The 17022-nt window shown below is 37.0% G+C and overlaps 2 protein-coding genes across 3 annotated transcripts; both read left to right on the top strand.

Moving 5' to 3' along the window:
- Positions 1-495: 495 nt before the first annotated feature.
- On the top strand, positions 496-9205 carry LOC132266730 (uncharacterized). 2 transcript variants are annotated; one of them, XM_059767717.1, is made up of 3 exons: positions 496-918; positions 1035-1250; positions 5547-6132. In XM_059767717.1, the coding sequence occupies exons 1-3, from the start codon at positions 658-660 to the stop codon at positions 5610-5612; spliced, it is 543 nt and encodes a 180-aa protein (XP_059623700.1). In that variant the 5' UTR covers positions 496-657; the 3' UTR covers positions 5613-6132. The 2 variants fall into 2 exon arrangements, with proteins under 2 accessions (XP_059623700.1, XP_059623701.1); XM_059767718.1 differs by lacking the exon at positions 5547-6132 and adding an exon at positions 8706-9205 and having other exon boundaries at positions 498-918.
- A 1554-nt stretch (positions 9206-10759) lies between these two features.
- Positions 10760-16890, top strand: LOC132266727 (plant-specific TFIIB-related protein 1). Its single transcript, XM_059767715.1, has 3 exons — positions 10760-11449; positions 15350-15508; positions 15937-16890. Exons 1-3 carry the CDS (start codon positions 10847-10849, stop codon positions 16759-16761), a joined length of 1587 nt encoding a protein of 528 aa, XP_059623698.1. The 5' UTR covers positions 10760-10846; the 3' UTR covers positions 16762-16890.
- The last annotated feature ends 132 nt before the right edge of the window (positions 16891-17022 follow it).

The raw sequence follows: 17022 nt of genomic DNA, 5'->3' as shown, positions 1-17022 counted from the left end.
TTTTTTTAAACAAGTGTTACTTACATAGTTTGACCCACCTTAGATGTTATGTTTTTTTGCAATATCAAAACAACTGTTTTGTTGTAAGAGTATTTTGGGTATAAATAGGAACCATGTTTGATAACAAAATTTTATTTTGAAAAATTCAAAAATTTGCTTTTAGTTTCTCGTTACAATACCAAAAATACAATATTACCAAGTCGATGATATAAGTTTTGACTAAAAAAATCTGATATGTTATGAACTATTTCAAACTAATATCATTCATTCCAAACATAATATAAACCTAAATTTAAATATTAATATTAAAAAAATAATATGATAACACTTCCCAAACATACCTTTAAATTTTGTCATGGACTTCCCAGATGTGACTTAGATCCAATCTGCGGACCTAGTCCAAATAAAGTGATCCACTTATCCCCATGGACCATCCAAACCCGAATGTGGAACTTTGGCCTAATGTTCCGACCCGCAAAAGAAAGAATTCCACTTCGTAAAACTGCGAATCTCTGTGCGTGAATCGAATCTCTCTCTCTCTCTCTAAATCGACTCTTCTTCCGAAGTCCAAACCCATCAGAGTTTCTGAGAGTGAGAGAGCTTAATTCAACCCCTAAACAGATTCAAAACACTCTCTCCCTCTCTCTGGAAATCAAAATGAGGGATGATGATGTCTTACCAATATCGACACAGACCACAACATCATCATCTTCTTCGTCAACAATTTCAAAGAAAGAGACCTCAGATTCGAACCTATTATTTGGCCGAGGCCGATACAAGTTCTGGGCATTGGCCGCCATTTTGCTCCTCGCCTTCTGGTCCATGCTCACCGGCACCGTCACCCTCCGCTGGTCCGGCAACCTCAACAATTTCTCCGACCACTTTGACACCCCCTTCCACGACGATCTCGACGTCCTCGTCCGTCTCTCTCTCTTTCTCTCTCTATATATCTATATTCAAACACACACACACATGCATATATATATGTGTGTGTATTCAATATTGTGACTGGTTTGAGATGTTGATTGGGATAGGAAATGGAGGAGAGAGAGAAGTTGGTGAAGCACATGTGGGATGTGTATACGAACAGTCGACGGATCAGATTGCCGCGATTCTGGCGAGAGGCTTTTGAGGCTGCCTACGAGGACTTGACCAGCGACGATTCTGGCGTTCGAGAGGCTGCAATCTCTGAGATCGCTAAGATGTCTATTCGATCGATTGATATCGAACCGCCTCCTCTTCAATCAACGGTTCGTACCACATTCTTTGATTTTGGGTTTATGATTAAATTTCATTTCATCAATGTTTGTGGATTTGTGTTGGGAGGAATTTTAGCTTGCTGTTTCAGAGCATTGTGTGAATTAGGGTTAACTTATAACTTATTTCTATAAGCATTAATAGTTCTAATTTATCAACTTGTGTACATAGTATGTGTTGAGTTTTGTTGATGTGTTAATGAGTTAATAGGGATTTACAGTTCTGTAGAAGGACTTGATAACATACATATATTTAAAGGCATGAATAACTTTGGAAATGTAAGAATTGAATGACGACCAAATTTATTATTAAATAAAATTCTAAAAGAGACATGATTCAAAATGAATGGAGAAAAGGAACTGTAGTAATGGAATATTCAAAAACTGCGAGAATTATAGAAGTACTAATTTAATGGATCATATACAATGAAATTATGAAAAAGGAGTTGTGATGGGGATAAAGCGCTGGGTCCAGATGGTTTTACCACTGCCTTTTTTCGAAAGAACTGGGAGGTATTGAGGATGGATGTTATGAGAACATTGGACACTTTCTTCGTGAATGGCTCTTTCGAAAGAAGTTTGAATGCAACGTTCATTACCCTAATCCCTAAGAAGGGAGGTGCTGTGGAGGCCAAGGATTTTCGCCCCATAAGCTTGGTGGGATCAGTGTATAAAATTATAGCTAAAGTTCTATCCATTAGGTTGAGGAAGGTATTGGATGGAGTGATATCGGAATCCCAAAATGCCTTTGTAGGAGGAAGGCAGATTCTTGACCCGGTACTTATTGCAGGTGAATGTATTGATGCTAGAATGAAGAGTGGGGAGCTGGGGATTATATGCAAATTGGATATTCATAAAGCTTTTGACCATGTCAACTGGCAATTCTTAATGTATTTGTTGGAGAGGCTGGGATTTGGTTGGATCTTTCACTGTATTGCTACAGCCTGCTTTTCCATTTTAGTAAATGGGACTCCAGCAGGCTTCTTTGCAAGCTCAAGAGGGTTACGTCAAGGGGACCCTCTTTCCCTTTTTCTTTTTATTACTGTTATGGAAGCATTTAGTAGAATAATGAAAAGGGCTGAACAGCTGGGTTTTATTCAAGGCTTTTCAGTTGGGAGCATCTCACACCAGATTACTACATCACACCTTCTATTTGCAGATGACACTATAGTTTTTTGTGATGCAAATGTAACTCAGATGAGACATTTGAGATGTGTTTTGGCATGCTTTCAAGTGGTCTCAGGACTGAAAATTAATGTCGGGAAAAGTGTAATTGTACCAGTAGGGGAGGTGCCGAATATCCAAGAACTTGCAGACATCTTGGGATGCGGGGTGGAGTCTTTGCCGATTTCTTATCTACGATTGCCTTTGGGAGCTTCTATGAGGAGGGTGACTATATGGGATCCTGTTATTGAGAGATTCCAGAAGAGGCTTTCTGGGTGGAAGAAACAATACTTGTCAAAAGGAGGCAAACTTGTCTTATTGAAAAGCACTCTCTCCAATTTGCCTACGTATTTTATGTCTTTGTTTCCGATTCCCAGCATTGTGGCAAAAACACTTAACCGTATTCAAGCGAATTTTCTGTGGGGTGGCATGGGGGAGGAGTTTAAATGTCACCTTGTAAATTGGGAGAAAGTCTGCACCCCTATTGTTAAAGGGGGGTTGGGGATTCGTAAGCTGGTTTGGGCAAACAAAGCTCTCCTGGGTAAGTGGTTGTGGAGATTTGGGAACGAGAGGCATGTGTTGTGGAGGAGGATTATTGCTTGCCGTTATAGAGAAGAGGGGGGTGGATGGAAGTCTAGTGAGGTGACTCATTCAGCGGGTGTAGGTGTTTGGAAAGGAATTCGGAGAGGATGGGATGAGTTTTCAAAACGAGCGATTTACCCTTTGTCTCTTGGTACTATGGATAATCTAAGGAAAAGGCGCCAGATTGCTATTAATTGGTGCTTGTGCAAAGATGCAGGGGAATCTGTGAATCATCTTTTATTACATTGTCCTGTTGCATTGGAAATCTGGGCCTTGTTCTTGGTTTTATTCGGTGTGGATTGGGTTGTTTCCAAGGACACAAAAGGGATGATAGAGGCTTGGCATGGTCGGCAAGTGCCTAAGAGATTTAGAGATATTTGGAGGATTACTCCTCTATGATTGTGCTGGGGTATGTGGTGTGAGAGAAATAGGAGAGCTTTTGATGGAGTTGAATCTCCTATTGGGGTGATTAAATCAAACATTTTGCACTCTATTTATTTCTGGGTGATCGGGAGAAGCTGTTCATCAACGACTTCTTTGATGGACTTTATGGACAACTTCTCACTATTGTAGTGTCCTTGCTATCTTTATTTTTTGTAAAGGGTTCGCTCCCCTTTTTCTGCTGAGCGATTTTCTTAATAATAATAATATTGCTTGTGTTTACCTATCAAAAAAGAAAAGAAAAAGGGTAATGGAACAGATGTTAAGGAAATAATCAATTTGAATTAAGCTAGGAAATCCACTATGGAGGCGATTCACTTAATAAGACAAACAGTAGAAAATTGTAAAATGAACCAAAGGATCTGCACATGATTTTCATAGACTTAAAAAAAAGGCATATATAAATTGCTACACTTTACAAAGAAAACGGATTGCCATAGAACTTGCAAAAATCATTTAAGAGATGTATGCCAACTAAATGTGGAAGGTTTAATAATTTTTCTATAATAGCAAGATTACACCAAAGATTAGTGCTGAGTCCATATCTATTTACAATGTTAAATAGGACTCAGTTTGGATTGAAGGATTTGAAATAATGATTTTTTTTTTTTTTGGATAAATAATCACTTTATTCAAGAAGAAAAACCAAGACAAGCATAAGAGGGGCATACCCCAATCAAGAACAAAGCAAGCCCTGCTAACTACCCTAGGGACAGCAAGGGGAAGCAGGGACAAACAAAAGCCAAAGAAATAGAACATAAGAAAGACGCTGCCAGGGCATTGCCCATACAAAGTATTATTGGCGTTCTTCAATCTCTAACCATTTTATGTGTTTTTGTGTTCATTACTTTACATTTACTTGAAACTGGACACACACACACGAATCTACCATGTGTCTCAGATCCTATCTCCAAATTGGAGACAGTGCGTTGGGCTTGTGCAGTTGACGATATATATATATATGTATGTATGTGGGTCAATTTTACAAAGTATCTATGTGTATTTATGTGGCCTAGTTGATAGAGTGCCCAGCTCCCCGAGCGGGTGTGCCTGTGTTCGAGTTCCCCTTCCTCTAGTTTGCCAGGATAAAAAAAGAAAAAAAGAAGAAGAAAGACTCTGCTGCTGGACTAAGAACAACATGGCATAAAAAGAACTAAAAAATTCCAAAATGGAAGATACCTAATAGAGCTGCCATGAGTGATTATAGAATAAACTTGAATGAGTGATTTAGTTTAAAGTTTTAACAATGATTTGAGCCTTATGTGTATGGATTTTAAATAACAACATGGAAAGGAGTTACTTGAAATCCACGCCAACAACGATCTAAACCTCATTATGATTGCAATAAATATGTCTCTCCTACCTTAATTTAATAATTTTTTTGAGTTTTGGGATCCAACCTCAATAAACAATCTTCTGTTTAAAATCATTCTCATTTATTAAAATGGAATCTAACTATAGACATCTCGTAATGTGCGTTGTTTTCATTGACATACTAGAAATTTAAAGAAATACATTGGAGTCAAAACTCAAAATGGTTAAAAATTAGTAGTACTAAAACAAATGTATAGAATGTTCAAGGAAGTTATAAAAAATAACAATATACTGATAACAATTTAAGATCAAAGGATTACTCAAAATATACATTCGATATTTATGGTTAATAAACAAAGACAGGGAGATAGATAATGATGGAATTAGTAGGATTGAATCAGTTTGACTAAATAGATGCATGTTAATGGTATCTCACGTGATAAAAATTTTACAGGACGGTCATTAGGTCAGCTATCTTATATGGATTGGAGTACAAAATGATAAATAAAAAAAACAATAAAGCACAATGCTTTTATGTTGTTGGAATGATAATGCTGAAACGGATGATAGGAGTAATAAAAACTTATCAGGTGAATCAGGTTAATAATAAACTTTGTGAGGAAGAAAATAGAAGTGGCACATATTGTTGATAAAATAAAAGGGGTGGTCTTTACTCTTAAGTCTTAAGTAATATGGACATATATAATGTAGACACTTAAATGTATCCGTCAGAAAGGAAGAAATATGAGATTAAGTAATTGGAATTGATCACCTCCTTTTACATTGCAGCATGGCCAGGGAGGATTTGATGCTTTGTTTATTTGGGGTACATTGGGCCATGCCTTTTTCCTGTAGAGGGTTGATCGAGGTTTGGAGAGGCGTCTCTGTTGGGGCTGGCATTAGGGATGCTTGGAGGGCTACGCCGCTCTGTATCTGGTGGTGTATTTGGCTTGAGAGAAATAGGAGATATTTTGACGGGAAAAAGAAGCCTGTTTCTATGCTTAAGTTCTCTGTTATTTCTACTTTTTTTTGTTGGGTTTCAGGGAGAGATTATAGATCTATGGAGGAAATTATTGTTTTTTTGGCCTCTCTGAAGGTCTAAGGTGCCCTTTGGCCCTTGTGTTCCTTTTGTCTCTATGGGCTTCGCTCCCCTTTTTGAGCGTTTTTAATAAAATCGTACTTATCAAAAAAAAAAAGTAATTGGAATTGACTTTAAAAGATTGAATATATTTGGAGAAATGACTTCTAATAGAAAAGAATGAACAAATATACATTACATATGTGGTTGGCCCCATTCATATGGGAGAAACACTAATTACGATTAGTATTAATAAACAATTATAAGTCCCAAAGAGACTGTGTGAAAATAGATCTAATGCTCTACTTAATATTTATTTTCTATGTTAAACTTCTTTTGAAGTTTAATGTTGTTTTAACTTGCAATTTATGTACGTACAGTTGTAATCTCCTTATTCAATAAAGCTTACGTTTTAACTTTTTGTAAATAGAAAAGAGGAGGAAAAAAAACAAGTTAAATTGCCTGCGTATATTTTTTTTTTTCCCCTTTATGTTGGGTTATTTTATTATAGTTTTATTTTAATTTACCCTTTTTTAGATACCAAAATTAGTTTTTTGATTTCTTGATTTAGTCAATATTAATTAGTTTTTTGATTTCTTTGAGAAATTTCCATCTAGTGCTCTTTGAATGTAAAACACATCACTTCCCACCTTAAAAATCACCTTGCAAATATAACTGCTCTTTCAGTAGTAAAGTGTGTCTCGGTATATCCAATTTTAGTTTTCTTAAACTGAGGATATGGAATTATGGAATTTTGTCCCTAAAATCTTTTACCAAATATGAAGAGGAAGAGTAGTAGTTGTTGTAGTGTAGGCACCTTTGTTGTATCACCATTCTGTGGCAATGAAGTAAAACATCCACGGTCTTCAGTAGAACCCCATTTTCTTAGTTCCAAGTCCTAATGGCTTTGGAAACTTTAAAGCATGCTTTTTTTTGTGCCATAGAAATTAAGTTTCTTTTGAATGAACTACTGAACCTAGTAAGATCTTGGTAAAGTTTAGTAACAAAAGAATCCAATTTAAACAGGAAAGCTCGTCACTATCTTAATCTGACGAAGCTTGACTGATCCACAGTTTTAGTTGAATCAATCCATAAATTTCTGCTCTAAACTTATCAGTTGAAAGTAATCTTGATTAGTCGAATAGTTATTTACTGGTCACATCTTAAACCATTAATCCTTTACTCATTGGTCAAATAGCTACTGAGAAACCTTGTATCTATTAATAATTTTACTCGATCTATCCAAGGTCAATTTCTTTTGATATTAACTCGCCAAACACACTTAAAATTCATTAATTCTTTATCTGGGTTTCCACTATGTCTTTCCGAGGTCCGCTAAATAAACTATCGATGATCCTAACACGTATTTATTTATGTCACTTCTTATTGAGCTGGGATCAGGTGCAGTACAGCACATCTGACAATTGACATCACACGTGTGAGTGTTGAGGACCCTCGGATGCAGAACAGCACTTGTGCTGTACTGCAGAGGATCCGGACTCCTCATTATTACCTATGTGCGAGTCAAATTGTTGAAGAATTAACCATTGAAGCACCCTAAAAGTCCATCTTTGACTTTGATCAGGCCTCTTTAATCTAAAACTATCATGCAGTGACTTAGTCCTGATCCCTAATTTCACTAGTTTTCGTTATAACTTTGTTCATGATTTTGATCGTGGAGTAGCCAATATGTGTTACTAAGGACATCTATGCCATGTATCCTCCTTGTGTACCTTTTACCCTAGAATATATCTTATGATGAATATACTTGAGGTTGGTAATTATGTTACATCAAATAATTTAGTTATGTTTATCTCCAATGCGTTGGCTACATCTCCTTTGAATTGGCTTCCAGAAATTTAGTGTCATCTTACTTCTAAAAAAAAAAAAAAAAATTTGTGTCATCATGGAAATGTTGACAAAAATAATCAATATAGGGGTCATGGCAATGAAGATGAAAGTAGTTTTGTTTTTTTTTGTTTTTTTGTTTTCTTGTTTTTTTAGGATAAGTAAATATGAAAGTAGTTGATATGGATATGCCCATTCAGACACATTGATAATACATTGTCAAACAGCTTAACATGATTACTTTCTCGCTGATGCATAGGCTTCCTTTGAAGCATGTTGGCCTTTTGCAGCCTATACTAGGATAGACTATTGTGTGCCAAAATCTGTTCCTAGAGGTGTGCTTGCTCTTCCAATTTTCTCATTAATGCACAATTTAAGTGGGAATTGCCAGATGCTCCAATCTGAGGCATTTGTGCTTATTGCATTGTTGGTTCTACCGATGAAGGAAATGTCTCTCCTTTTATCATAATTACAAGTCTCAATTTGGAAGAAACAAAGTGTTCAAAATTAGATAATTTATGTAATGCTTTTTTAAACTGTATCTTTCGAAGTTGATACCAGAAGCAAGAGGAAAGAATTGTTTTATTGTTAAAAAATTGAATTAAAAGGGGTTCTAAGCGGCAGACATTCTAGCTCCCTGTAGACTACAGTATCACTTGGTCAGATATAATATACACGACCAATAAACTGGTGAAATTATTATGTGTGGTGCCACTGCTCCTTCTTCTGTGTCTGGGGTTTGGTATTCCCCCAGCCATATGGTTTCTTCTTGTTATTTTCTGGTTAAACTCTTAATATAAATGAAATTGCTCTGATATATATATATATTTTTTTCTTAAGCCTTGTGCTATGAATTTAGTAAATGTACCTATGGAGGGAAGACCAAGAAAAAATGTATTTTTTGAGATACATACACGTTGTCCAATTCTTGTGTTTGATGTTTCTTTTTATATGGTTTGCACCAAACATCTAGGTGATACTAATAAAGTATTGTGGGCTTTACTTTGTGTACCTACTTTCAGAGTGTGGGAGAATTCAATATGATGCAATCGGAGAAAGGCAAGATGGCCGTGACTTGATGATAAGCAACTGAGGGAGTAGGCTATGACTTGTGTACAAAGTTCAGGATTGAAGCCTGCGAGTTGCTGCTCTTTAATACTTGATCCCACAATTGTTGATGTGTGCTGCCCAAATTTAGTAAAAGGTAGTGTTGCAAAATCATACTTGGTTCCTCTTGTTTCTGCAACAGGGACAATGTATTTATTTAGGTTCTCATTCTTCCATTTTTGCTATCATAACTTCACAAATGTGGGTGGTAAATTGAAATGACCTTTTTAGTTGATGAATTCGATTGAGATTTTCTTAGTGAGGCTTCATAAGTGAATTTTTTTTTTTTTTTTTTTTTTTTTTTTTTTTTTTTCTCTCTCATGTATTGAATTTCCGTGCTGTACATTGAGGGCATTCACGAGGATAGTCGAGATTATTTTTTTTTCTACAACAGAAAAGCACATTTTCGTTTTTCCTTCTTTCTCCAATGACTATCTTACTACATTGCTTTGTTGTTAACTTTCAGCAGTGACTGTTAATAAGTGACACATTTTTTTAGCCATGCTGAAAATATGCCTTGATAGAGGGGTTTGATCTTTTTTTTTTTTTTATTATTTATTTTTAATTTTAATTTTAATTTTTTTTTCCTGCAATTCAAGCACCTGTTTATAAGTCGTATCTTCTTCTTCTTCTTCCTCTCTTCCTTCTTTTCCTGAAGTAGGGTTTATCGTTTTCAAATTTTCTTGTATCAGATAGGTGTGTGAATGTTGTTCGTATCAATTGTGAATTTATAATCACATTGCCCATATCATATCATAAGTAACTGAAATATAAATGTATTTCGGTTATGTTCGGTTGTATAGAATTGAAGTCTTGGAATTGGAATTGAAGCTTTAGAATTGGAAAAAAGCAATTTAGAAAATTGAATCAAATTTTTTTCCAATTCTACCAATTTCAATTTCAAGGCTCTTATTCCATGTAGCCGAACACAACCTTATTTTTTTTTTATCACTTAAGAGCCGTGTGAGATGAAAGTGTCATACACGGTTTTGAATGAGAGGGGTGTAATAATCCACAATGGTAAATCTCAGGTCCCACCTCCAGTCTAACTAATCTCCGAAATTTAATTTTATCCCGATTACAAAGGCGCATTATTTTAGGTTATATGCATATATAAAATGAGTTACAAATAGGCCAACTCATATGAATTCCCTTGTTTGATCCGGTGACCTTAGTTTAATGCATAATTGAACTGGAAATGGGGATTGCTTTACCATGAAATTAACATAGTACTACTGCACAAAGATTAACCTGGTGAAATGGCCGTTCTTGGAGAGCTTCAAATTGTAACCCTAATTTTATTTTTTTTTTTCAACAGGAATTTCATTACAAATATAAACCGACTCCATCATAAGTTCGATCTTTTTTGGTGTTAATTGAAAAAAGAAATGTAAGATTAACAGAGAAAATACTTTTTAATTTGCCCATGAAGATTCAATTTTAATACACAAAGCAACTTGAATTATTACTTGAAAGTGGTATGTCATAGATAAGACAACTTAAAAACGATTTGGAATTGAAATAAATTGATGTTTTTTTAGAAGTATTGAATCGGTGCAATGAATTTGGAATCGAAGGAAATTTACAAATTTTGTCTAAAAATTCTTCTAATTCCAAATTTAAGGCACATATTCAGTACTACCAATTATAGTACTGAAATTAAAATTTTATTAGGAAACTACTTTTGCGTGATCCATATTGAAATTAAAAATTGATTAGGAAACAATTTTTGGGTAATCCATATTTGTGAGCTAAGATTTTCAAACTACCCATCCTCTTGACTTAAATAATACTGTGTTATGAGACCGATATATATATATATGTCATAAGAGTTGCACCTTTACATTACAAATTATTTCAATAAACACTTAACTATGTTAACATTATATCGAATTATATAATGGAATATTAATTTATAATTTCACCTTTGTTACACTTTTTTAAATTTACTACGTGCATATCATCCAATAGTATCCATGGACTCATTCGGATCACAAAAACCATACCATTCCCCAAATAAAATCCACCCACCACAATCCCCACCGAACTAAACGACATGCGGTGCACATACTGCTCGGCGGCGCAGGGGCGGTGCGCCACCACCTCCTCCGGCCGATCCGTGACGGAGTGCACCTCCTGCGGCCGGGTCGTCGAGGAACGCCAATCCCAACCGCACCACCTCTTCCACCTCCGATCCCAAGACTCCCCTCTCTGCCTCGTCACCTCCGACCTCCCCACCCTCCCCACCGCTGCCGCCACCACCGCCGCCGCCGACCCATCATACAAAGCCGACGAAGACCCATTCGAACCCACCGGCTTCATCACCGCCTTCTCCACCTGGTCCCTCGAGCCCTACCCACTATTCGCCCAATCCTCCTTCTCCTTCGCCGGCCATCTCGCCGAGCTCGAACGCGTCCTGGAGACCACCTCCTCCTCTTCTTCTGGTTCGTCGGTGGTTGTGGATAATCTGAGAGCGTACCTTCAGATCATCGATGTGTCGTCGATACTGGGACTGGACTACGACATAACAGACCACGCGTTTCAGCTCTTCAGGGATTGCTCTTCGGCCACTTGCTTGAGAAATCGGAGCGTCGAAGCACTTGCCACTGCTGCTCTTGTTCAGGCGATTAGGGAAGCCCAAGAACCCAGAACCCTCCAGGTACATATATATTTGCTTAGTATTTCATATGTGTCTATATAGATATAAATTTTTGGATTTTAAAGGGCTTTTGGGTGGCAGTGATGCAAATGTTTAGATGTAAGTTAGGGTTTTTATTTTTGAGTTGAGTATAATTCTTAATTGATCATAAGGATTCCTTAATTTTTTAATGTTTTACAGTATATGATTCTTGCATATTGAGGTATATGCTTATTTGAAATGTGAGACCGTTGTTTGTATTTTCCTTAGAGGAGTGTAATTTTGAATGAATTAAGCTGTTGGTTATTAGATGGCCAAAATAGAGGAAGCAAGAACAAAAAATTTCAAGTAAATGAAGCAATCATGTAACATTCAACCTATCAGAAAAAGTTCTCATTGGAATGGCATAAAGAGCAGAACCTGCATATTATCTCTCCTCATATAATTTTAGTCGTTGTCTTTGTTTAGTGCATCGGAAATGGAAGAAGGGAGCATTGCCTCCACACTAACTGCCAGCATCTAGACCGCCACTAATGTTGTAGTAGGATTGTCACTGAACTAAAGGCAAGAGGTTGAAGGTTATTTACGACTTGATGAAGTGTCTAGGAGCACAATGTTTTTGGTGAACCTGAACAAGTCCGACTTCTCATGTGCTTGGCAGCATTTGTAAAACTCAGGTGGAGACTGGGTTAAAGAATTTCAACCCAAATTTAATTTGGATTGAGCTTGGGTTGAAGTATCATTTTAAATGAACCCAACCTTTCCACCTAATTCTAAACCGACTAATGTGTTTCTATTAAGCTTGTGTTTCCTCACTCAAGCCATCCGGACACAACTCCTGTACAACTTGGGCGAGTTTGGGTTGGAAACTGACCCCCACTTGTAGTTCTACCTACCTTGCATATGAAACCACTGCAATATGGCAAATAGCTATTCTTAGATACTTATTCATTATTTCTTGTATTCTTTACCTTATATACAGTATGTTTCAACGGAAGTCTTCTTCTAAAAAGAAAAATCATTTCAAAATTGATTATTTACTACTACTTTATTCTGTGTGAAATTCTTGCAGTAAACAGAAACCGTTTACGGTGAAACTCATCCACTATTAAGTAACAGATAATAATGCAGTCACTGACTTCTTAGATGAGCATCCAAGTAGCTCAAGTCTTGTCTTGTTTTAGGCTGAGATTCATTGTTAATTGCATCCCCTTGTAACCTTAATCAACTTATTTCTGTGGTCATTCCTACAGGATCTGAATATAGCTTGTGCATTTTATTGTAGATCATTATAGCACTTATCAAGGATGAGATTGTGTTCTCTTTTCATTGAATGCTCTTTTCTTTTTTCTTTATTTATTTATTTATTTATTTTTTTGAGGGGGTGTGTTTGGTTGGTGGGTTGGGGGCTGCTGTGTGCTTAACATTATGAAGTTCTTTGCGCAACTTCATGACATTGCAAAAGATAGAAAAAATGAGCTCTTCAATATAGAAGTATAGAACAAGAGGACTGGTGTTGAGCTCAAGCATTGCCTAACCAATTTCATCAGGCTAGATACAAGGGACTCAGGCAAAGAGGTTGTTAGGGCAGCCATATGACTATGCTTCTCTTGAGTCGTGGGCTTCCCCCGTGGTGATAGTCAGCCATTCTGTCTTAGGTTATGATTTAAATTTTTAGTTTACTGTTCCTTTTTTCTTCCTCTTATGAGTGTGTGCTAAGAAGAAATTTTTAAGTATGTTGGTTGATATGCATTGTCCTTAGCTGTAGGCTTTATCTGTTGTGGTAATCACCCACACTTTCTGAAGTATCTCTAACTTAACATTTCTGAAATTCAATTTTGCAAATTTCTGATTGTAAGCGAACAAGCAAGCTATTTTAGCCAAAAACATGGACCAGAAAATTACACAAAAAAAAGAGGCAGATCGAGATACAGAAGATATCAATGGAACAATCGATCAAGATCCCGATTCGCTGCGATATGAGATGCTAGCAATTTGGGGGCGTGTGAAGGTCACACAGCTAAAACGCGTGTCGTTCAACCTCCCCCAAACTCCCAAGTCCCAAATCTGATACCCCAAATGAGCCCACGTCAATTTGTTGAAAAACAAACCAATTGGTGAGGACGTCACTCAACTGGGTCTCAAACCAATCTCATGGGCTGGAATGGTGAAAAACAACAGAAAATCTAAGCATATTCTTAGGTCGAATAGCCGTGAAGCCTCCAACAACGATTCCAGAGTGAGGTAAACCTTATCGGTCTGCATGTCTGGTTGGATATTTCATTGACAAGAGGCTCCCGTTTCCAAAGCAAACTATGAAAACTGATGGACCACAGTTCTTAATTTTGGACATTGAGCAGCCTGACCACAAACTATGGACAACATTGTAGCATTATTTGTGTTGTCATGCCAAGTGTCTTGCTTTGCATGGAAATGATGCAGGGGAGAGCTCTATTGCTTTCATTATTCAAGAAGCTTCTGTTTTCTTCCAATGAGGCTATTCAGACTTCTAGCAGCTTGGCTATATCTTCAAGATTCTTATTTCATTCATTTCCAAAGCAAACTATAATAGGTACAGATGATGTAATGGAGAGTGTAGCATCTGCTCCTGTGCCTTCTAATATTACACTGGTGGGAAAACTCAGGTCATGGTTGAAGAAGTGGCACAGTACTGTCCAATGCATGCAATCGCAAAAATCAATCCGTGTCCACTGAATGCACACCATCAAAGTTCAATCCATGGACAAACAGTTGACCAGGTCCAAGACTCCAAGTTAGTCTTGGGTCCAACCCATCAATCCATTATTTTTTTAGGGTAAACAGTGGACCAGGTTCAAGTTAGTCTTGGGTCAATCCATTATATTCATTAATCTTTTGGGATAAACAGTGGACTTTTCACTAGCATAATCATTAATCTTGGTCTATAGATTGCTATCCATTAATCTTTTGCTATAAATAGTCCTTTCTTATTGCTGAAATCATGAATGCGAGGGTAGTGATCTTGACTGATTTATTATAGTCAAGATCTCGTGAAGTTGACAGCAAGACAAGTTCAAAGGCGTTCTGCCCTTCCAAGGAACTATTATACCAACCGAAACAATGAAATACAGTACCAGGGTATAGGCAAATGGCTGTCAAGAGAACCCTTAACCAATTTCATCAGGCTAGATATGAGGGACTCAGGCAAAGAGGTTGTTGGGGCAGCCATATGACTATGCTTCTCTAGAGTCGTGGGCTTCCCCCGTGGTGGTAGTCATCCCTTCTGTCTGAGGTTATGAATTAAGTTTTTAGTTTACTGTTCCTTTTTTCTTCCTCTTATGAGTGTGTGCTGGGAAGAAATTTTTGAGTATGTTAGCTGATATGCAATGTCTTTAGCTGTAGGCTTTATCTGTGGTGGTAATCACCCATGCTTTCTGAAGTATCTCTAACGTAACATTTCTGAAATTCAATTTCGCAAAATTTTGACTTTGTAAGAAATAGAACAAACAAGTTCTCCCAGTATTGTTTCAGCCATTAGGGAATGTATGATTGTTTGCTTCTTCCATATGTGAGAATGGAGGTTGTCAAATTGTGCTTCATTGCGATGGAAGCAGACTGGTGTTAAGCTCCAATATTTCCTATGCAATGTCATTTGACCAGATATAAGAAACTCTAGCAATGCGTTTGTTAGGCAGCTATATGAAAAGGCTTCTGTTGAGTTGTAGGCTTCTGTGGTGGTAGTCAACCATTCTTTCCGAAGTTTAAAGTATATTTTACTTTTTATTCTCCTTCTGTTTTCATGCGTGTGTGAAGAGAGGAAAATTTTAGTATCTTAGCTGATATTGCAACGTCTTGAGTAGTAAACTTCACCTACAGTGGTAATCACCCGTACTTCCTGAAGTTTTAAGTGTCTCTAACTCAGTATCTTCTTTAATATAACAGGAAATCTCAATTGCAGCCAATTTACCCCAGAAGGAGATTGGGAAGTACATCAAGATACTGGGAGAAGCTCTACAACTAAGTCAGCCCATTAATAGCAATTCCATATCAGTTCATATGCCGAGATTTTGCACACTTCTCCAACTCAACAAATCTGCTCAGGTACCTTTTTTGTAAAACTAGAATGTTTGGTCGGTCTCACAATGAAAATGGCATCTTAACCTTGTCGTACAAGCGGCTAAAAGTTTTGCGACTTCAAATAAATTCAATATTCTAAAATTTATTGTGAAGACCTTCTAAAATCCTATTCCGGGGACAATCTTGTTCATGAATGTTTTTAGAGCTCTTCAACATTTCTGAAAGAATTAGTGGTTCCCAGATGTTTCTTAAACTTATGCATACTTTTTAGCTGTCTTAGAAATAAAATTTTAATATGTGTTATCCTCCTGTAGAAGTTTTCTACCAACTTTTTATGACTGATTAAATTGTTCTATTCTTAAGTTATAGTACTGCATGTGGTCTAAAGGGTGATGCTGTTTGTTTTCTTTTGATTAAATGTTATTATAACGAACACCTAGTAACTTGTTCAGGAGCTGGCAACTCACATTGGAGAAGTTGTGATCAACAAATGCTTCTGCACACGCAGGAATCCTATTAGCATCTCTGCAGCTGCTATATATTTGGCGTGCCAACTCGAAGACAAGCGCAAGACCCAGGCAGAGATATGTAAAGTAACGGGACTCACTGAGGTCACTCTCCGTAAAGTTTACAAGGAGCTATTGGAGAATTGGGATGATCTGCTTCCGTCTAATTATACTCCAGCTGTCCCTCCAGAGAAAGCATTTCCTACAACTTCAATTACCTCGGGCCGTTCTTCAACAACAACCAGAGCTGATCTAGTTGAAGGAACTTCTTCGGATAGAGAGAAGCAGTGTGAAATTAAGCCTACTAAGCCTAATGATGTTTTGGACACAGACCATCAGACCAGAGGAAAAGAAGAGACAGAAGACAAAGGAAATTCACGTGGAACCCTAACCCCTGCGTTGAATCAGGCACCAACTTTCTGGCAGCCCCAGCTTCCGTTTGGGTCTTCTGGTACTAGGTTTGCTGGAGAGAAGAATCAGAATGTCAGTCAAGAAATGGAAATTGACGCGAAGATTCTCTCTCAAGAGCAAGCGAAACAGGTAGATAAAGACACGAAGTTTGCTACTAGCTCTCAAAGACCAAGCCAGTTTTTAGTTCCTCCAACTTCAAATGCGAGTTCCACAGCGTGGCCATTTCGGTCCTCGGTTTCATCAGTACCTTCACCTGTTCGATTTGTGCAACCACCGAAGGTGGCGTCAGGTATTGCAGATCTTAAAAGAACTGGAAATCAGAATGCGAGTAAAAATGCTGATCAGTTTGGAGATGCATAGAGGCAGAGCCAAAATGGTTGTGTTTTTTTTTTTTTTTTTTTTTTTCTTTTCTGATGTATATAATTGTAAAATACTCCATCTGAACTTATTGTTTGTTGCAATTTCTTTTAAATGTTCTTTTCATGTCTTTGTTTAGTCCTAAAACTTCCTTTATGTTATATATATATATATATATATTTCAAAAAGTTTAAGTAACTGATATAAATAGTTCATTTAGTCTCAGTTGTTCAAATCTGACGGGATTCGTTCAAATATGTAACC

The sequence above is a fragment of the Cornus florida genome, unplaced genomic scaffold, assembly GCF_030987335.1.
Source record: "Cornus florida cultivar Cherokee Brave unplaced genomic scaffold, ASM3098733v1 CherokeeBrave_3.0.0_Hap2_Chr07, whole genome shotgun sequence".
In the NCBI taxonomy this organism is placed as follows: domain Eukaryota; kingdom Viridiplantae; phylum Streptophyta; class Magnoliopsida; order Cornales; family Cornaceae; genus Cornus; species Cornus florida.
This window is presented reverse-complemented; position numbering and strand designations above follow the sequence as displayed.

What these genes read in the sequence shown, in the direction of transcription:
- LOC132266730 (XM_059767717.1), top strand. Translation starts at nt 658, where the DNA reads ATGAGGGATGATGATGTCTTACCAATATCGACACAGACCACAACATCA. An exon ending in ACGACGATCTCGACGTCCTC is followed by an intron (nt 919 to 1,034) that starts GTCCGTCTCTCT and finishes TGATTGGGATAG; the next exon opens with GAAATGGAGGAGAGAGAGAA. An exon ending in CGCCTCCTCTTCAATCAACG is followed by an intron (nt 1,251 to 5,546) that starts GTTCGTACCACA and finishes TTTACATTGCAG; the next exon opens with CATGGCCAGGGAGGATTTGA.
- LOC132266727 (XM_059767715.1), top strand. Translation starts at nt 10,847, where the DNA reads ATGCGGTGCACATACTGCTCGGCGGCGCAGGGGCGGTGCGCCACCACC. An exon ending in AAGAACCCAGAACCCTCCAG is followed by an intron (nt 11,450 to 15,349) that starts GTACATATATAT and finishes TTAATATAACAG; the next exon opens with GAAATCTCAATTGCAGCCAA. An exon ending in AACTCAACAAATCTGCTCAG is followed by an intron (nt 15,509 to 15,936) that starts GTACCTTTTTTG and finishes TAACTTGTTCAG; the next exon opens with GAGCTGGCAACTCACATTGG.